Below are 22032 nucleotides of genomic sequence, written 5' to 3'. Positions count from 1 at the left end.
TATGAATTGCCTATTCTGAACATTTCATATAAATGGAATCATATAGTTTTCCTTTTGTGTGGCTTCTTTCACTTAGCATAATATTTTCAAGTTTCATCCATGTTGTAGTCCTCATCAAGTACTTCATTCCTTTTTCTGGCTGAATAATATTTAATTGCATTGATAGACCACATTTTGTTTATCCACGTAGTTGATTTACATTTGAGTTGTTTCTACATTTTTGGCTATTATGTATAATGCTGCTAGGAACATTCATGTACAAATTTTTGTGTGGATATATATTTTCAGTACTTTTGGCTATATACCAAATATTGGAATTGCTGGATCATGTGGTAACTTTGTTTAATATTTTGAGGAACTGCAAAACCATTTTCCAAAAGGACTGCACCACTTTACATTCTCACCAGCAATATATGAGGGCTGCAATTTATCCACATCCTTGCCTTGATCCTTAATCATCCCCTTTTTTATTATAGCCACCTTAGTGGGTATGAAGTGGGATTTCATGGTGATTTTGATTTGCATTACCCTAATTGCTAATGACGTTGAGCATCTTTTAATATCCTCATTGGCCATTTTTATATCTTCTTGGAGCAATGTATATTCAATTACTTTGCCCATATTTAATTAGGTTATTTGCATTTTTATTGTTGAGTTATAAGATTTCTCTATTATTATATATATATATCTTATCAGTTCTCTATAATTTATAGGGTTTTTTTCTCCCATTATGTGGGTTGTCTTTTTATTTTCTTGATATTGTCCTTGAAGCACAAAAGTTTTAAATTTTGATTAAGTAAAATTTATCATTTTTTCTGTCTTGTTGCTTTCCTTTTGGTGTTGTATCTAAGAAACCATAACCTAATCAAAGGTCACAAATATTTATACCTATATTTTCTTATAAGAAAGAAATATTTAATTATAAACATTTTTATGTTTTCTTATAAAGTTCTTTTAAGAGTTTTATAGGTTTATATCTTTCATTTAGAGCTTTGTTCCATTTTGAGTTAATTTTATACATGGTGTGAGGTAAGGGTCCAATTTGATTCTTTTTTATGTGGATACCCAGTTGTCACAATGCCTTTTTTTGAAAAGCCTGTTCCTTTCCCATTGAATTGTCTTGGCACTCTTTTTGAAAATCAATTGACCATAGTATAGCAACTTTATTATAAATGGCCACAAATCAGAAACAGCTCAATGTCCATCAACCAAAAAAATGCATAAATAAATTGTGTCATATCCATACAATGGGGTACTACACAGCAATGGTAAGGAATGAATATTGCTACATACAGTGTAATGGATAAATCTCACAGACATTACATTGAGCAAAGAAAGCCAGAAACAAAAAAAGTGCTCTTTTTTTGAAATATTTATTTAGTTATTTATTTGGCTGCACAGGGTCTTAGTTGTGGCACGTGGGATCTTCTTTTGCCACATGCGGGATCTTTTAGTTGTGGCATGTGGGATATTTAGTTGCAGCGTGTGGGATCTAGTTCCCTGACCAGGGATCAAAACCGGGCCTCCTGCATTGGGAGCACACAGTCTTAGCCAGTGGACCACGAGGGAAATCCCAAGAGTGCTCTTATATGAATCCAATTTATATGAAGTTCAAGGACAGGTTAAACTAATAATTGTGATAGAAGCCAGAATAGAAATTGCCTGGGAGAAGGGGATGGCATTGACTGGGAAGGGGCATGAAAGGGTCTACTGAGGTAATGGAAAGGTTTTGTATCTTTATCTGGATAGTGTTTGTATGAGTATATACATATGTCAAAATCTTATAGGTCTGTCTATATTGCTGACTTATACAGCAGTTTGGAAGATTCAGACATATCTTCTGTGACATTTTAGAAGAGTGTTAACTGCAGTTATAGGATGCTTCAGAGTAGCTCTGATTTTCTCAAAACCTAATTATTCTCTCTCACCTTCTCTTAAAATAAAAAGGCAGTACATCTACCACAGGACACTGCTGACCACAGGGAAGAACTTTACATAAGGTCTGAGTTTGTCCCTGGGTAATAATTTAACCATTATTAGACAATTTTACCCATATGCCCTGACTTCTTCAGAACAGATCAGAGTCTATGTGGCTTTCTTCTCTTTTGAAAAGGCAATTTGTTAAACTTATAATGAAAGACAGTTTAACTTGTATGCTTTGGATAAACAGTTTGACAAAAGAAGGAGAAAAAGTCCTTTGTTCATCCCCTGGGACCTGATATGGGGATTTGGCAATATGCCTGACTTGCCTAGACACAGGTCTCAAAGCCAAAGTTAGAGGGACATGTTAAAATTCATGCCACATGATGTTTATTACATGGGAGGGGCTCTGGATACTAAACAGAATAGGGTGTCTCAGACACCCAAAGGCCAGAAACAGCTGCTATGGAGATTTCAGATGCCTATATCGGGAGCTTATCTCAAGGGCAGGACTGCTCTTTGGCTCCTGACAATGTTTTTCTGTTTTTGTGGGCAAGAGAAGGATACAGGGGAGTTGTCCAGACCAGTATGCTGGTCCTGTGCCCATGACACTTAATTCCCTTGTCATGAGGGCTGTGAGACCACTGATGGTTTTTGTTCTTAATGAGAAGATGGGGTAGGGAGGGGAGCGTACCTACTGAGGGTGACACTATGGGCCAGTAATCAAAACAACATAGGAGGGAGCATCTTCAGCTTGTGCAAAAATGGATTTTGTAGCCCACTTTCTTCTGAATGAATGCATGGGAAAGAATGGCCCAGTTGATGGTGGGAAAAGGTGCATTCAAGCAAAAATGCCAGACAGGATGACTTACCCCATCGCTATTGGGGACTTTTGAAGGAAGGAGTGATGGTCCCTCAAGGTGCACATTCACACTCTCCTCTCTTCTGACTGGAAGTACATACTTAGGACTCTCAGTACTTTGAGAAGCCACCTGAAGTTCACCTTGGCATGAGGTTAAGGAGTGAACAAAAGAATCTCACTCCACCTTTCTCTTTGAGCAGTGCAAGCCCCATGTATCAGTTACTTACATTAAAATTCATCTTTGTAGAAAACTCACTCTCTACATACTTAACTCTGTCTTATTTTGTATAAATTTTCAAATCCTTCAGAATGCTTTGATGGACCTTAGCTCATTTAATCATCCCAAGAGCTATATAAGGTAGGTGAGGAATATACTTCCCCCTTTCTTCAAATTAAGTAACTAAGGCCAGAAAAAATAAAGTGAATCATACAGGATCATAGGTTGAAAGAAGAGCCAAGTAAGTTGACCAACCATCCCAATTTACCTGAGACTGTCCCAGTTTTAACACTGAAAGTCCCATGTCCTGAGGAAGCTTCTTAGTCCTAAGCGAACCTGGATGATTGGTTACCCTATATCCAGGATAGAACCCATATCTCCCAACACTCTGACCAATGCTAGTGCCACTGCCCTATGCCATTTGTATTATGAGAACTGTTATCCGACTAGTGTTTCCTTTTCTCTACACCATAGTGTACCAGCACATTTCTTCATGCTGGGTCATTCTCCCCACCTACCCAGCCAAGGACAGAAGCAATGACAGCTAGTTCTCCTCAAAGTTAAAGACAGTTTTGGCAAAAGGGAACCATGTTTCAGCTTTCTCATCCACAAAAGAAGGATGATAATCTCTATATTTCTTACCTCACATGGATGTTGTATGGATCAAATATAATGGGTATTAAAGTGCTTTCTAAACTGTTAATAGCTGGAAACATGTGAGAGATTGTGGTTATTCTCTACTCCCTAGGCAGAAACCAGCTTCTTGTCTTATTCTCTTTCCAGTTCAGCAAGTGTTATAACCACTAACTGTGTGAACTTTGGTGAATCCCTTGGTCTCTGTGCTTCATTTTCCTCATATGCAAAATTAGGCTAATAATAATTCTTGATATGGTTGTTTTAAAGGTTGAATTATTACTTGTAAACCATTTAAGAGTTCTTGGCACATGGTCAGTGCTATATATGCATTAGCTGTTTTGGGTTGGCTTTCTCAACCCTTATAACCCAGGATCAGAGACTAGATTAAGAGGCCCATAAACCAATTGACATGGAAGCCACTACTTACTTTGAAATCCCTTTCCACTAGTTCCCTAATTGTTATGTTCTGTACCCATAGCATTCCCACCATGGATTGCCAAGAAAATGAGTACTGGGACCAATGGGGACGGTGTGTCACTTGCCAACTCTGTGGGCCTGGACAAGAGCTCTCCAAGGTAAGTCCCCCTGGTCAGGATACTTATTTCTGTCACATCTTAGGAACCAGACTGGCAACCAAGAGAGTCCAAGATTAGGAGAGTCAGCCCCATCTGTGTCTAATCAGTTTAGTAGATAAAACAAACCAAAGATTATGACAGGGGACTTCTCTGGTGGTCCAGTGGTTAAGACTTCACCTTCCAATACAGGGGGTGCGGGTTCGACCCCTGGTCGGGGAGCTAAGATCCCACATGCCTCAGGGCCAAAAAAACCAAAACATAAATCAGAAGCAATATTGTAACAAATTCAGTAGACTTTAAAAAAAAATGGTCCACATCAAAAAAAACCAGAAAACAAAAATTATAACAATAGCAGTCACAGCTCCATTAAGAAGTCAACCTGGCAGCATCAGGGGCAGGGGAGGATTCCATGAGATAGTGGGGTATTTCAAGAATAAATGTGTAATACAAAGGCCTAGGAAGGCTGTTTGGTATTAGGGACATATGTCAACTAAAGCAGGGCCCACTTGTTTGGGGCTCAGGAGCCAGATATCCGGTCTTGGGTATGGGAAAGAGAGAGAACTGAGTAGCCTGAAATGTGGTCTCTGTCTAGAGGGACTGGGCCACTGAGGAAACTGCAAGAGAGGCTTCGTTGATGGGGAACTAGTGAGGGTCTAGAATCCCAATTAGTGGTAAGGGTCAGAACAAAACCACCCACAAAGCAGGGATTTTATACACAGCCCTGGCTTGCAGAGCTGGAGCTGCTTAATTGTTCCTGCTTCAGGTCCCTGTTGGTCCCAGAACCTGGGGATGGTATTAAATTTAGGCTGCAGCTGGGAGCACAAAGGCTGGGAACAGACAGCCAGCAGATTTTTTTTTTTCACACTCATATATTTTATGCAGTCGTTCCTTAATTCAGCAATTACTTACTGAACACCTACAAAGTGGCAGGCATGGTTGTAGCCACTGTGGGTATGGCAAAACAGACAAAATTATTTGCCTTCATGAACCTTACCTTTTAATTAGTGGAGCAAACAATGAACAAGATACATACATAGATATGGAAGTATGACAAGAATTATTTACAGTGACCTGATACAGAGTGACTGGGTGGCTGCTTAGATCAGGTAGCAAGGGAAGGCCTCTCTAAGGAGGTGCCTTCTGGGGAGAGGATACAGCTAGTGCAGAGTTCCAAGGTGAGAATGAGCTAGGCATGTTCAAGAAAGAGGAAGAAGGTAAGTGCAGCTGATGATTGGTGAGTGAGAGGTAGAGTAGTACATAATGAGGTCACAGAGGGAGGTATCGGCCAAACCATGGGAATCTTTAAGTTTATGATGAGAAATTTTAATTTTTTAAAAAGCACACCAGGAACCCTTTGGATGATTTTAGGTAGGAGAGTGACATGATACTCTGACTGAAACAAAATGTATCAATTATTTAGCCCGCCTCCTTCCTACCTCCCTATTTCACAAATGAAGAGACTAAGGTCCAGGGATATTAACAGACAAGCACTAACTCTAATTTTAACTCTTTACACATAGCATTCTATACCACAGTGGGGTGCCCACATGGTTAACAAGGGATCCCAAGACCAAGGAAAAGTCTTCAGAAGTTAGGTCATGCTAGACATTAGGATGGACCCAATGGAATAAGCTACTTAGCTTGACAATTTTAAATATCACATTCATCTTCATGATCAAAAGTCTTGGCACTCCTATAAAAACAAGCTCTGAGAAGTGTTCCTGTCATGTACATGGTCATTACCTTTAAAACCATCCATATTTACAAACCTGAACTTCTCCAAGGGAGAAAAATAGGTCTTTCTGTTAAACTGCTGTTACCGAATTCTCAAAAAGTGGCCCATGATGAAATGTGCATTTGTCTAAGCACCTTTTTGGTTGTCATTTATTTCAGCACCACTAGAAAGCTCAGAAAAAATGAATGAACTGCAGTATTGTGTTCCTGCAACTGCTTTATGTAAAAACAGCTTGTACTTGTATAGCAGTCTGTATTTTGTAAAGAGCTTTCATGTGCATTATCTCATTTGGCTCTCGAGTCTCACCAAGAAGGTATTATTAGCCCCATTTTAGATGTTGAAACTGAGACTCAGAGAGCATATGTGACTTGGTCAAAGTCACAGTGGTTCAGTAAAAATTGGATACACATGGGTTTGAGTCCCAGCTTTGCTGTGGGCAAATTAGTTAATCTTTGATTAAATTAGGATGTACTAAGTTAAAAGTAACATAAAACTTACCAGTGACTTGAACCATAAACACATTTATTTATGTAATGAAATTTGGAAGCAGGGATCCTTGTGGTTGGGTGGGCAGATCAACAATATTGTCAAGGACCCAGGCTCTTTTTATCCTACATCCTGGGCACCTTGTTATTTTTTCCTCATGCTTGTGGCCTCTTGGTTACCATAACTCAAAGCATTACATCTTCACATCAGAGTCAAATTCAGGAAGAAGGAGCAGAGACAAAGTAGCATGACGTTGTTAGTGAAGAAGTATTTTCCTAGAAGCTCCCCAACAGATTTCCCTTTGTATGTTATGGGCCAGAGTTGGGCATTATAAGTATCTCAAAACTGCTGGGAGTGCTAGGACATGAATGCCTGGCAAACAAAAATGGGATTTCCATAATGGACTAAGACCAATCAAGAATCACTTCTTGGACTTCCCTGGTGGTGCAGTGGTTACGAATCCACCTGCCAATGCAGAGGACAGAGGTTCGAGCCCTGGTCCGGGAGGATCCCACATGTCACAGAGCAACCAAGCCCGTGTGCCACAACTACTGAGCCTGAGCTCTAGAGCCCACAAGCCACAACTACTGAGCCCGTGTGCCACAACTACTGAAGCCCGTGTGCCTAGAGCTCATGCTCTGCAACAACAGAAGCCACCGCAATGAGAAGCCCACACACCACAATGAAGAGGAGCCCCGCCTCGAGGCAACTAGAGAAAGCCCTCGCGAAGCAACAAAGACCCAATGCAGCCAGAAAGGAAGGAAGGGAGGGAAGGAAGGGAGAGTCAGTTCTTGAGGTTGGTCACTTTGCCACCCAGAATGAAATCAATGTTCTGTTAGTAAGGAAGAAAATGGGCAATGACTTTTGGATAAGGAGCTAACAGCATCTGATACAGTCTTGTTTTTATAATTTCTTTTATTTAGTTTCAAAGTTCACTCATATGAACCATAAACATCACTGTAAGTAACTCTTTAGAGAAAATCAACACTTTCCTCAGGACACATTTTTAGAAGTATAATTTTCAAGCTAAATAATGCATACAGTTTTAAGATTCCTGTAATATATTAGCAGATAACACTTGTGATTTTTTTTTACTAATTTCCACTATAATTACATTTATTTTCAACAGTTCATGGAATTCTTATATCCTAGAAGCCTAACCACACATAAATAATGTGTGTTTCTATCATCTATTAATTTTATGTCTTCCTTTGTAACATTAAATTACTAACATATGAGGACTTTATGTTAATTTTTTTTTTTACTGTTTTCTATTTGATAGGGGGAAATATCACCTTTTGGTGTTTGTTTATTTGCAGTTTTGTGAACTGTTTCTGTTTGCTTGTTTTTTCTGTTCTATTCATTGTTTATTGTTCATTCTTCACTCAGGTAAGGCACCTGCATAGAAAAACAGATAGCAGAATATGGGGTATTTTAAAAATCATTTATATAATGTGTAATACTTTTAAAAATCAGAAATGGTTTTGAATTTTATTTCATTTTATCATTCATTATCTCTTGACTATCTCATGTATGTCCCTTTGATATATTAATTTGATGACATATATTAATAAATTCCAAAATTAAAGTATCTTGCATCCCGAGGATAATTTTATTGTGATTTTGGATTAAATGCCCTCTTATGTTTTATAAGTTAATATTTTATTTATAATAAATAAGTACTCAGTGCTATCAGATTCAAAACTTATATAAGAACTGTGCTAGCTTGGTAAAATTAATTAAGAAAATCAATGTTTCTCTGGTTATAAAACTGGTTAGTAGCAAAAGAGTTTTGGGGGACTTGATCATTTGAACAAATTTTCTTTGCTTCCTCATTAGGAAAGAAAATTTTCAATATAAATTTTTCATGATGATTTCTTCCTTTTTAATTTCTTAAGAAATGAAACATCTGTTTATTCAAGGAATTCTTGTTGAGGACAATTTGATAGTGTTTATCCACTATGCCAATCTCTGCTCTTAATTGGTGTACTTAAACCATTTATATTTAAGGTAATTGTTGATATGTTAGACCATTTGATCATTTTATTTTTTTCTGTTTCTTGTTCTTCCGTTTGTCTTTTCTTGCCCCCCTGTGGGTTACTTGAACATTTTTTTTTAGGATTCCATCTTGATTTATTTGTAGTGTTTTTGTAGTTTCCTTGAAATCATTCTGGGTACAGTAAGTCACCTACAAAGTCCAAGTTGCGAACTTTCAAAGATGTGAAAATACATTCTATCAACATCAGGTGTGAGTGAAATTGAAGCTTGTTTTCCGTCTCCTATTGCTGACGATCCTTCAGCTCTACCATCTCCCACCTCCTCTCCCTCCTCCAGTCAGTAACTCTTCTTGCCTGTTCACTCAATGCCAGCCCCTGTATGCCAGCTGTTGTACTGTACTACTATACTTTTCAAGGTACTATACTGTAAGATTCAAATGTTTTCTTTATTTTTGTGTTTGTTTGTTTGTTATGTATTATTTGTGTGAAAAGTATTATAAACCTATTACACACAGTACTATATAGTCGATTGTATTAGTTGGGTACCTAGGCTAACTTTGTTGGACTTACGAACAAATTGGACTTAATGAACATGGTCTTGGAATGGAACTCGTTCGTATGTAGGGGACTTACTGTATTACAATATACACATGTGACTTAACACTCTCCACTGTTATCAACATTTTACCATTTTTAGTACTGTATGGAAACATTACTTCTACTTAGGTTCCTTTACTTTCCTCACTTTCAAATATCATTGCTTTGAGTATCAGATAATTTTATGTTTTTTCTTTTAATCATTAAACAATATATAAAACTCATGAGAAGTACAGTTTATTGTATATAGCCATATTTTTGTTCTTCCAATGTTCTTTTTTTCCTTCCTGATGCTCCAAAATTCCTTCTTCTGTCATTTTATCATTTCCTTTCTGTTTGAAATTTTCTTTCTGTTTGAAGAACTCCTTTTAGCCATTCTTTAAGGGTACATCTACTAGCAACAAATTCTTTTAGTTTTCCTTTGCCTTAGAATGTCTTAATTTCATGTTAATTCCTGAAGGATGTTTTCAATGGATATAGAATTTGAACTTGTGACAGTTCTTTTCTTTCAGCACTTGAAAAACATTGACCACTTCATTCTGGCCTCCATGGCTTCAGATAGAAACCTGCTGTCATCCTATTGGTATGGTCTTTAGTTAATGTCATTTATTTTGCAGCTACTTCCAAGATTTTTTCTTTGTCTTTAGTTTTTAGAACTTTCATTACAATGTGTATTGGTGTTCATTTCTTTGAATTTCTTCTATTTGGGAATTTCTCATCTTCTTGAATCTGTAGATCTTTTGCCAAATTTGTGAAGTATTCAACTTTTATTTCCTTGAAAATATTTTCAGACACATATTTTCCTTCTCTTTTCATGAGACTCTGATAATATAATTGTTTGATCTTTCATTGTTGTCCCACAGGTCCATGATAGCATACATTCTATTTTTGTGTCCTCAAGTTCAGTGATTCTATTATCTGTCATCTCCTCCCTACTATTGAGTTCATACAGTGAGATTTATTTTTTATTTTTATAATTTCTATCTAAAATTACATATTTTTATAATTCCTATTTCTTTTTCGAGATTTTTAATTTCTCCTTTTGTTTCAAGATAATTTGTGATTGCTTGTTGAAACATTTTATGATGTCTGCCTTAAAATCCTTGTCAGATCATTCCAACATCTGTTTCATCTAAGTGTTGGTGTCAGTTGATTGTTTTTTCTTATTCATGTTGTAGTTCCCTGATTCTTGTTATGACAGGAGATTTTTCTTTCATATTTTGGACATTTTTGTCAATTATATTAGGAGACTCAGGGTTCTGGTTAAATCTTTTATTTTAGCAGGCAGTTACCTGTTTAGGTTTATCACACAGGTCCTAGCCTACTTTTGTGAGTCTGGTTCTAACAACAATTTAATTTTCAGGGTCTTTGTGGTTGTGATTTTGGTCTGTGTGGTTTATCTGGTGCTGCTACGGCTCTCACTACTCTCTGCTGGTGCTGCCTAAGGGGTGTAAGGAATTGGGCCAGGTCACTGGTGCATCTAGATTAGAGGAAGGAAGTCTCTGAGTTGTGGGAGAAAGGATATTTCTCAGGCCAGACCACTTCCTGTGATAGGATACCACTGAAATGCACCATGGCCACACATCTCTAGGTGAGGGAGAAGTCTCAGACGACAGGACAAAGAGGCCTCTTGGACTGGTTATGTGTTGTTTTGAAATCCCCCTTGCACCCACTGCAGCCTGGTGTCTCTGTTATGGAAGAAGTTTCCCAGGATGGGTCACTTGTTGTGATACATCATTATGCCTCAAGCCTGCTTATTTGTGAAACATAGATGATAATGCACAACTTACAGAGTTTTGTGGAGAATAAACAAGAATATAAGACCATGAGAGCAGGAATTTGTCTGGTTGATTCAATTTAGTCACAACATCCAGAATAGCATCCTGACACATAGTAGTTGCTCATTAAGTATTTTCCAAATTAATGAATTGATGAATAAAATAAAGAGGCATGGCTAACACATGGTTATTCTCAATAAATGCTAGTTAGCTAGCTCTCATCATTCTCTTCTCTAGCAAGTGAACACGGGAGGAGTGAGGCTCATGTCTTTTTACTCCGATGCTCTTTTTCTTTTTTTATGATTGGAGTAGGGGCCCATCCTACTCCAATATAACCTCATCTTAACTAATACATCTGCAGTGACCTATTTCCAAATAAAGTCACATTCTTAGTTACTGGGGTTTAGAATTTTAACTTTTGAATTTTGGGAGGGACACAGTTTAACCCGTAGCACTACCTCACTAAAGTGCTGTGTGAGGATTTGCTGTAATTATTACTAGTAAGTAGACATATGAAAGAATTACAATATAAATAATTATTATTACTATTTGAGGCCCTACTATGTGTCAGGGACTATATTGTTACACTTCCTTCTTTTTTTTTTCTTTTCTTTTTTTAAATGTTTATTTATTTATTTCTTATTAGTCATCCATTTTATACACATCAGTGCATACATGTCAATCCCAATCTCCCAATTCATCACACCACAACCCCCAGCCCCCGCCACTTTCCCCCCTTAGTGTCCATACGTTTGTTCTCTACTTCTATGTCTCAATTTCTGCTCTGCAAGCCGGTTCATCTGTACCATTTTCTAGGTTCCACATATATGCTTTAATATACGATATTTGTTTTTCTCTTTCTGACTTATTTCACTCTGTATGACAGTCTTTAGATGCATCCACGTCTCTACAAATGACCCAATTTCATTCCTTTTTATGGCTGAGTAATATCCCATTGTATATATGTACCCCATCTTCTTTATCCATTCCTCTGTTGATGGATGTTTAGGTTGCTTCCATGTCCTGGCTATGGTAAATAGTGCTGCAGTGAACATTGTGGTACATGACTCTTTTTGAATTATGGCTTTCTCAGGGTATATGCCCAGTAGTGGGATTGCTGGGTTGTATGGTAGTTCTATTTTTAGTTTTTAAGGAACCTCCATACTGTTCTCCATAGTGACTGTACCAATTTATATTCCTACCAACAGTGTAGGAGTGTTCCCTTTTTTTACATCCTCTTCAGCATTTACTGTTTATAGATTTTCTGATGATCTACATTCTGACCGGTGTGAGGTGATACTTCATTGTAGTTTTGATTCACATTTCTCAAATAATTAGTGATGTTGAGCAGCTTCTCCTGTGTTTGTTGGCCATCTGTATGTCTCCTTGGGAAAAATGTAATTTTAGGCATTCTGCCCATTTTTGGATTGGGTTCTTTGTTTTTATGATATTGAGCTGCATGACCTGTTTGTATACTTTGGCAATTAATCCATTGTCAGTTCTTTCATTTGCAAATATTTGGTTGACAAAAAAGTTCATTCGTGTTTTTCTGTACCATCTTATGGAAATCCCCAAACTGACATTTTGGCCAACCCAATATATTTTGTCCCATTCTGAGGGTTGTCTTTTCATTTTGTTTATGGATACCTTTGCATTGCAAAAACTTTTAAGTTTAACTAGGTCCCATTTGTTTTTCTTCTTATTATCATTACTCTACATGGTAGGTCAAAAAAGATCTTGCTGTGATTTACAACAAGCAGTGTTCTGCCTATGTTTTCCTCTAAGAGTTTTACAGGGTGTGGCCTTACATTCAGGTCTTTAATCCATTTTGAGTTTATTTTTGTGTATGGTGTTAGGGAGTGTTCTAATTTTATTCTTTTACATGTAGCTATTCAGTTTTCTCAACACCACACTTTGAAGAGACTCTTTTCTCTCCATTGTATATTCTTGCTGCTTTGTCATCTATTAGGTGACCGTAGGTGCGTGAGTTTAACTATGGGCTGTCTATCCTGCTCCACTCATCTATAGTTTTGTTTTTGTGCCAGAACCATACTGTCTTGATGACCATAGCTTTATAGCATAGTCTGAAGTCAGGGAACCTGTTTCCTCCAACTTCATTTTTCCTTCTCAGGATTGATTTGGCTCTTCAGGGTCTTTTGTGTTTCCATACAAATTGTAAAATTTTTGAGCTAATTCAGTAAAAAATGCCATTGGTTATTTGATAGGAATTGTGCTGAATGTGTAGATTGCTTTGTGTAGTATAGTTATTTTCACAGTATTGATTCTTCCAATCCAGGAACGTGGTATATCTCTCCATCTGTTTGTGTTGTCTTGGATTACTTTCATCAGTATCTTATAGATTTCTGAGTACAGGTCTTTTGCCTCCTTAGGTAGGTTTATTCCTAGTTATTTTATTATCTTCGCTGTGACGGTAAATGAGATTGTTTCCTTAATTCCTCTTGCTGATTTTTATTGTTAGTGTATAGGAAAGCAAGAGATTTCTGTGTATTAATTTTGTATCCTGCAACTTTACCAAATTCGTTGATGAGCTCTAGTAGTTTTCCTGTAGCATATTTATGAGTTTCAATGCATAGTATCATGTCATCAGCAAACAGGGACAGTTTTAATTCTTCTTTTCCAATTTGGATTCCTTTTACTTCTTTCTTCTCTGATTGCCATGGTTAGGACTTCCCAAACTATGTTGAATAATAGTGGCATAAGTGGACATCCCTGTCTTGTTCCTGATCCTGGAGGAAATGTTACAGTTTTTCACCACTGAAAATGATGTTTGCTGTGGGTTTTTTGTATATAGCCTTTATTATGTTGAATTAGGTTCCCTCTTTGCCAACTTTCTGGGGAGTTTTTATATAAATGGGTGTTGAGGGGGACCTTCAAGATGGCAGAGGAGTAAGAAGTGGAGATCACCTTCCTCCCAAGAAATACATCAAAAATACATCTACATGTGGAAAAACTCCTACAGAACACCTACTGGACACTGGCAGAAGTCCTCAGACTTCCCAAAAGGCAAGAAACTCCCCACGTACCTGGGTAGGGCCAAAGAAAAAAGGAAAAACAGAGACAAAAGAATAGGGACGGGACCTGCACTTCTGGGAGGGAGTTGTGAAGGAGGAAAAGTTTCCACACACAAGGAAGCCCCTTCACTGGTGGAGACGAGGGGTGGAGGGGGGATGAGCATTGAGGCATGGAGGAGAGCACAGCAACAGGGGTGCAGAGGGCAAAGCGGAGAGATTCCCACACAGAGGATTGGAACTGACCAGCACTCACCAGCCTGCAAGGCTTGTCTGCTCACCCAGTGGGGCTGGTGGGGGCTGGGAGCTGAGGCACAGGGTTCGGAGTTCAGATCCCAGGGAGCGGACTGGGGTTGGCTGCATGAACACAGCCTGAAGGGGGCTAGTGCACCACAGCTAGCTGGGAGGGAGTCCAGGAAAAAGTCTGGACCTGCCTAAGAGGCAAGAGACCATTGTTTTGGGGTGTGCAAGGAGAGGGGATTCAGAGCACATCCTAAAAGAGCTCCAGAGACAGGCGTAAGTCGCGGCTATCAGCACAAACACCAAAGAAGGGCATGAAATGCTAAGGCTGCTGTTGGAGCCACCAAGTAGCCTGTATGCAAGCACAGGTCACTAGCCACACCTCCATTCCCGGGAGCCTGTGCAGCCCTACATGCCAGGGTCCCGTGATCCAGGGACAACTTCCCTGGGAGAACACATGGCGTGCCTCAGGCTGTTGCAACATCATACTGGCCTCTGCTGCCCCAGGCTCGCCCCGCATTCCATACCCCTCCCTCCACCCGGCCCAAGTGAGCCAGAGCCACCTAATCAGCTGCTACTTTAACCCCGTCCTGTCTGGGTGGAAAATAAACATCCTCAGGTGACCTTCACACAGAGGTGGGGCGAAATCCAAAGCTGAAACCCAGGATATGTGCAAACAAAGATGAGAAAGGGAAATTACTCCCAGCAGCCTCAGGAACACCAGAATAAATCTCCACAATCAACTTCATGTACCCTGTATCTCTGGAATACCTGAATAGACAATGAAGCATCCCAAAATTCAGGGGGTGGACTTTGGGGGCAAATGTAGACTGGGGGTTTGCATTCTGCATCTAATTTGTTTCTGGTTTTATGTTTATCTTAGTTTAATACTTAGAGATTATTATTACCTGTAGATTTGTTTATTGATTTCTTTGCTCTCTATCTTTATATATATATATATTTTTTTCCTTTTCTCTTTTGGTGAGTGTGTATATGCATGCTTCTTTGTATGATTTTGTCTGTACAGCTTTACTTTTGCCACTTCTCCTAGGGTTCTCTCTTTCCTTTTTTTTGTTTGGTATTTTTTTTTCATAGAGTCTTTAGTGCTTGTTATCACTGGTGAATTTCTTTTTTGGTTTGGTTGCTCTGTTTCTTTTTTTTTTAATTAGTTTTTTTAATTTTTTGCTTTAAATAATATTTTAATTTTAATAATTTTGTTTCTTTTCTTTTCTTTCTTTCCTTCTTTCTTTTTTCTTCTCCATTTTCTTCTGAGCCGTGTGGCTGACAGGGTCTTGGTGGTCCAACTGGGTGTCAGGGCTGAGCTTCAGAGGTTGGAGATCTCAGTTCAGGATACTGGTCCACCAGCAACCTCTTGGCCCCATGTAATATCAAATGGCGAAAGCTTTCCCAGAGACCTCCATCTCAACGCTAAAATCCAGCTCCAGTCGATGACAAGCAAACTACAGTGATGGACACCTTATGCCAAACAACTAGCAAGACAAGAACACAACACCACCCAATAACAGAGAGGATGCCTAAAATCACAGTGCACAGACACCCCAAAACACACCACCAGACGTGGTCATGCCCACCAGAAAGACAAGATCCAGCCTCATCCACCAGAACACAGGCAACAGTCCCCTCCACCAAGAAGGCTACACAACACACTGAACCAAAGTTAGCCACTGGGGACAGACACCAAGACCAACAGGAACTATGAACACGCAGCCTGCAAAAAGGAGACCCCAAACACAGTAAGTTAAATAAAAGGAGAAGATAAATATGCAGCAGATGAAGGAGCAAGGTAAAAACCCACCAGAACAAACAAATGAATAGGAAATAAGCAGGCTACCTGAAACAGAATTCAGAGTAATGATAGTAAAGATGATCCAAAATCTTGGAAATAGAATGGAGAAAATACAAGAAACGTTTAACAAGGACCTAGAAGAACTAAAGAGCAAACAAACAATGAAGAATAACACAATAAATGAAATTAAAAATTCTCCAGAAGGAATCAATAGAAGAATAAATGAGGCAGAAGAACAGATAAGTGACCTGGAAGATAAAATAGTGGAAATAACTACTGCAGGGCAGAATAAAGGAAAAAGAATGAAAATAATTGAGGAAAGTCTCAGAGACATCTGGGACAACATTAAACATGCAAAAATTTGAATTATAGGGGTCCCAGAAGAAAAAGAGGGAAAAAACGGGACTGAGAAAATATTTGAAGAGATTATAGTTGAAACCTTCCCTAATGTGGGAAAGGAAATAGTAAAGTCCAGGAAGTGCAGAGAGTCCCATACAGGATAAATCCAAGGAGAAACACGCCAAGACATATATTAATCAAACTATCAAAAATTAAATATAAAGGAAAAATATTTAAAGCAGCAAGGAAAAAGCAACAATTAACATACAAGGGAATCCCCATAAGGTTAACAGCTGATCTTTCACCAGAAATTCTGCAAGCCAGAAGGGAGTGGCAGGACATATTTAAAGTGATGAAAGGGAAATGCCTACAACCAAGATTACACTAACCAGCAAGGATCTCACTCAGATTCGATGGAGAAATTAAAAGCTTTACAGACAAGCCAAAGCTAAGAGGATACATCATCACCAAACCAGCCTTACATCAAATGCTAAAGAAACTTCTCTCGACAGGAAACACAAGACAAGCAAAAGACTTACAATAACAAACCTAAAACAATTAAGAAAATGGTAATAGCATATGTATATGTATATGTATGTATGATTCACTTTGTTATAAAGCAGAAATTAACACACCATTGTAAAGCAATTATACTTCAATAAAGATGATAAAAAAAAAGAAAATGGTAATAAGAACATATATAGATACTTACCTTAAATGTAAATGGATTAAATGCTCCAACCAAAAGACCTAGACTGGCTGATTGGATACAAAAACAAGACCTGTACGTATGCTGTCTACAAGAGACCCACTTTTGTCCTAGGGACACATACAGACTGAAAGTGAGAGGACGGAAAAAGATATTCCATGAAAATGGAAATCAAAAGACAGGTGGAGGAGCAATTCTCATATCAGACAAAATAGTTTTAAAATAAAGACTATTACAAGAGACAAAGAAGGACACTGCATAATGATCAAGGGATCAATCCAAGAAGAAGATATAACAATTGTAAACATTTATGCACCCAACACAGGAGCACTTCAATACATAAGGCAAATGCTAACAGCCATAAAAGGGGTAATCGAAAGTAACACAATGATAGTAGGGGACTTTAAGTCCCCACTTTCACCAATAAACAGATCATCCAAAATGAAAATAAATAGGGAAACACAAGCTTTAAATGATACATTAAACAAGATGGACTTAATTGATGATTATAGGACATTCCATCCAAAAACAGTATATTACACTTTCTTCTCAAGTGCTCATGGAACATTCTCCAGGATAGATCATATCGTGGTTCACAAATCAAACCTTGGTAAATTTAAGAAAATTGAAATCGTATCAAGTATCTTTTCTGACCACAACATTATGAGACTAGATTTCAATTACAGGAAAAACACTGTAAAAGATACAAACACGTGGAGGCTAAACAATACACTACTTAATAACCAAGAGATCACTGAGAAAATCAAAAAAATAACTAGAAACAAATAACAATGAAAACACAAAGACCCAAAACCTATCGGATGCACCAAAAGCAGTTCTAAGAGGGAAGTTTACAGCATTAAAAACCTACCTCAAGAAACAAGAAACATCTCAAATAAACAAGCTGACTTTACACCTAAAACAATTAGAGAAAGAAGAACAAAAAAAAAACCCCAATGTTAACAGAAGGAAAGAAATCATAAATATCAGATCAGAAATAAATGATAAAGAAATGAAGGAAACGATAGCAAAGATCAATAAAACTAAAAGCTGGTTCTTTGAGAAGATAAACAAAATTGATAAACCCTTACCCAGACTCATCAAGAAAAAAAGGGAGAAGACTCAAATCAATAGAATTAGAAAAGAGAAAGGAGAAGTAACAACTGACACTGCAGAAACACAAAGGATCATGAGAGATTACTACAAGCAACTATATGCCAATAAAATGGACAACCTGGAAGAAATGGACAAATGCTTAGAAAAGCACAACCTTCCGAGACTGAACCAGGAAGAAATAGAAAATATAAACAGACCATACAGAAGCACTGAAATTGAGACTGTGACTAAAAATCTTCCAACAAACAAAAGCCCAGTATCAGATGGCTTCACAGGCGAATTCTATCAAACATTAAGAGAAGAGCTAACAACTATCCTTCTCAAACTCTTCCAAAATATAGAAGAGGGAGGAACACTCCCAAACTCATTCTGTGAGGCCACCATCACCCTAATACCAAAACCAGACAAAGATGTCACAAAGAAAGAAAACTACAGGCCAATATCACTGATGAACATAGATGCAAAAATCCTCAACAAAATGCTAGCAAACAGAATCCAACAGCATATTAATGGATCATACACCATGATCAAGTGGGGTTTATCCCAGGAATGCAAGGATTCTTCAATATACACAAATCAGTCAATATGATAAACCATATTAACAAATTGAAGAAGAAAAACCCTATTATCCTCTCAATAGATGCAGAAAAAGCTTTTGACAAATTCAACACCTATGTATGATAAAGAACTTCTAGAAAGTAGGCATAGAGGGAACTTACCTCAACATAGTAAAGGCCATATATGGCAAACCCACAGACACCATTGTTCTCAATGGTGAAAAACTGAAACCCTTGCCACTAATGCTCCCATTCTGAGGGTTGTCTTTTTGTCTTGTTTATGGTATCCTATGCTGTGCAAAAACTTTTAAGTTTCCTTATGTCCCATTTATTTATTTTTGTTATTTCCATTTCTCTAGGAGGTGGGTCAAAAAGTATCTTGCTGTGATTTATGTCATAGAGTGTCCTGCCTGTGTTTTCCTCTAAGAGTTTTATAGTGTCTGTCCTTACATTTAGGTCTTTGATCCATTTTGAGTTTATTTTTGTGTATGGTGTTAGGGAGTGTTCTAATTCCATTCTTTTACATGTAGCTGTCTAGTTTTCTGAGCACCGCTTATTGGAGAAGCAGTCTTTTCTCCATTGAATATTCTTGCCTCTTTTATCAAAGATAAAGTGACCATATGTGTGTGCATTTACCTCTGGGATTTCTTTCCTGTTCCATTTTTGTTTTTCTGCCAGTACCAAACTGTCTTGATTACTGTAGCTTTGTAGTACAGTCTGAAGCCCAGGAGCCTGATTTCTCCAGCTCTGTTTAGCTTTCTCAACTTTGCTTTGGCTATTCGAGGTCTTTTGTGTTTCCATACAAATTGTGAACTTTTTTGTTCTAGTTCTGTGAAAAATGGCATTGGTAGTTTGATAGGCATTACATTGAATCTGTAGATTGCTTTGGGTAGTATAGTCATTTTCACAATGTTGATTCTTCCAATCAAAGAACATGGTATGTCTCCCCATCTGTTTGTATCATCTTATTTCTTTCATCAGTGTCTTATAGTTTTCTGCATACAGGTCTTTTGTCTCCTTGGGTAGGTTTATTCCTACGTGTTTTATTCTTTTTTGTTGCAATGGTAAATGGGAGCATTTCCTTAATTTCTCTTCCAAATTTTTCATCACTTTAGTGTATATGAATGCAAGAGATTTATGTGCATTAATTTTGTATCTTGCTACTCTACCAAACTCACTGATTATCTCTAATAGTTTTCTGGTAGCGTCTTTCGGATTCTCTATGTATAATGTCATGTCATCTGCAAACATTGAGTTTTCCTTCTTCTTTTCGGAATTGGATTCCTTTTATTTCTTTTTCTTCTCTGATTGCTGTGACTAAAACTTCCAAAACTATGTTGAATAATAGTGGTGAGAGTGGACAACCTTGTGTTGTTCCTGATCTCAGTGGAAATGGTTTCAATTTTTCACCATTGATATCGATGTTGGCTGTGGGTTTGTCATATATGGCCTTTATTATGGTGAGTTAAGTTCCCTCTATGCCTACTTCCTGGAGTGTTTTTATAAAAATTGGGTGTTGAATTTTGTGGAAAGCTTTTTCTGCATCTACTGAAATGATCATATGGTTTTTCTCCTTCAATTGGTTAATATGGTTTATCACATTGATTGATTTGGTATATTGCAGAATCCTTGCATTCCTGGGATAAACCCCACTTGATCATGGTATATTATCCTTTTGCTGTGTTGTTGGATTCTGTTTCCTAGTATTTAGTTGAGGATTTTTGCATCTATCTTCATCAGTGATATTGGCCTGTAGTTTTCTTTTTTGGGTCATCTTTGGTTTTGGTATCAGGGTGATGGTGGCCTCATAGAATGAGTGTGGGAGTGTTCCTCCCTCTGCTATATTTTAGAAGAGTTTGAGAATTATAGGTGTTAGCTCTTCTCTAAGTGTTTGATAGAATTCGCCTGTCAAGTCACCTGGTGCTGGGCTTTTGTTTGTTGGAATATTTTTAATCAGTTTCAATTTCAGTGTTTGTGATTGGTCTGTTTATATTTTCTATTTCTTCCTGGTTCAGTCTTGGAAGGTTGTGCTTTTTTAAAAATTAGTCCATTTTTTCCAGGTCGTCTATTTTATTGGCGTATAGTTGCTGGTAATAATCTCTCATGATCCTTTGTATTTCTGCAATGACAGTTGTTACCTCTCCTTTTTCATTTCTACTTCTATTGATTTGAGTCTTCTCACTTTTATTTGTAATGAGTCTGGCTAATGGTTTATCAATTTTGTTTATCTTCTCAAAGAACCAGATTTTAGTTTTATTGGTCTTTGCTATCCTTTCCTTCATTTCTTTTTCATTTATTTCTGTTCTGATCTTTATGATTTCTTTCCTTCTGCTAACTTTGGGGTTTTTTTGTTCTTCTTTCTCTAATTCCTTTATGTGTATGGTTAGGTTGTTTATTTGAGATGTTTCTTGTTTCTGGAGGTAGGATTGTATTGTATAACCTTCCCTCTTAGAACTGCTTTTGCTGCATCACATAGGTTTTGGATCATCGTGTTTTCATTGTCATTTGTTGCTAGGTATTTTCTGATTTCCTCTTTGATTTCTTCAGTGATCTCTTGGTTATTTAGTAATGTATTGTTTAGCCTCCATGTGTTTGTATTTTTTACATATTTTTTCCTGTAATTGATATCTAGGCTCATAGCGTTGTGGTCAGAAAAGATACTTGATACGATTTCAATTTTCCTAAAATTACCAAGGCTTCTTTTGTGACCCAGGATATGATCTGTCTTGGAGAATGTTCTGTGAGCCCTTGACAAGAAAGTGTAATCTGCTGTTTTTGTTTGGAATGTCCTATAAATATCAATTAAGTCCATCTTGTTTAATGTATCATTTAAGGCTTGTGTTTCCTTATTTATTTTCCTTTTGGATGATCTGTCCATTGGTGAAATTGGGGTGTTAATATCCCCTACTATTATTGTGTTACTGTCATTTTCCCCTTTTATGGCTGTTAGCATTTGCCTTATGTATTGAGGTGCTCCTATGTTGGGTGCATAAATATTTACAATTGTTATATCTTTTTCTTGGATTTATCCCTTGATCATTATATAGTTTCCTTCTTTACCTCTTGTAATGGTCTTTATTTTAAAGTCTATTTTGTCTGATATGAGAATTGCTACTCCAGCTGTCTTTTGATTTCCATTTTCATGGAGTATCTTTTTCCATCCCTTCACTTTCAGTCTGTATGTGTCCCTAGGACTAAAGTGGGTCTCTTGTAGACAGCATACGTACAGGTCTTGTTTTTGTATCCATTCAGACAGTTTATGTCTTTTGGTGGGAGGATTTAATCCATTTATATTTAAGGTAGTTATCGATATATATGTTCCTATTACCATTTTCTTAATTGTTTTGTGTTTGTTATTGTAATTCTTTTCCTTGTCTTGTGTTTCCTGCTTAGAGAAGTTCCTTTAGCATTTGTTGTAGGGCTCATTTGGTG

The 22032-nt window shown here is 37.5% G+C and overlaps 1 protein-coding gene across 1 annotated transcript in view; it reads left to right on the top strand.

Moving 5' to 3' along the window:
• EDA2R (ectodysplasin A2 receptor) overlaps window positions 1-22032 on the top strand; it is a 65403-nt gene that overhangs the window by 9508 nt on the left and 33863 nt on the right. The window contains exon 2 of the mRNA XM_036840010.1: window positions 4114-4210. Coding sequence (XP_036695905.1) covers window positions 4124-4210 — 87 coding nt within the window. The 5' untranslated portion in view covers window positions 4114-4123. The remainder of the gene's footprint in view (window positions 1-4113; window positions 4211-22032) is intronic.

Source organism: Balaenoptera musculus, chromosome X (assembly GCF_009873245.2).
Source record: "Balaenoptera musculus isolate JJ_BM4_2016_0621 chromosome X, mBalMus1.pri.v3, whole genome shotgun sequence".
NCBI lineage: Eukaryota > Metazoa > Chordata > Mammalia > Artiodactyla > Balaenopteridae > Balaenoptera > Balaenoptera musculus.
The sequence above is the reverse complement of the archived record's forward strand: the minus strand, read 5'-3'. Positions and strand labels throughout refer to the sequence as shown.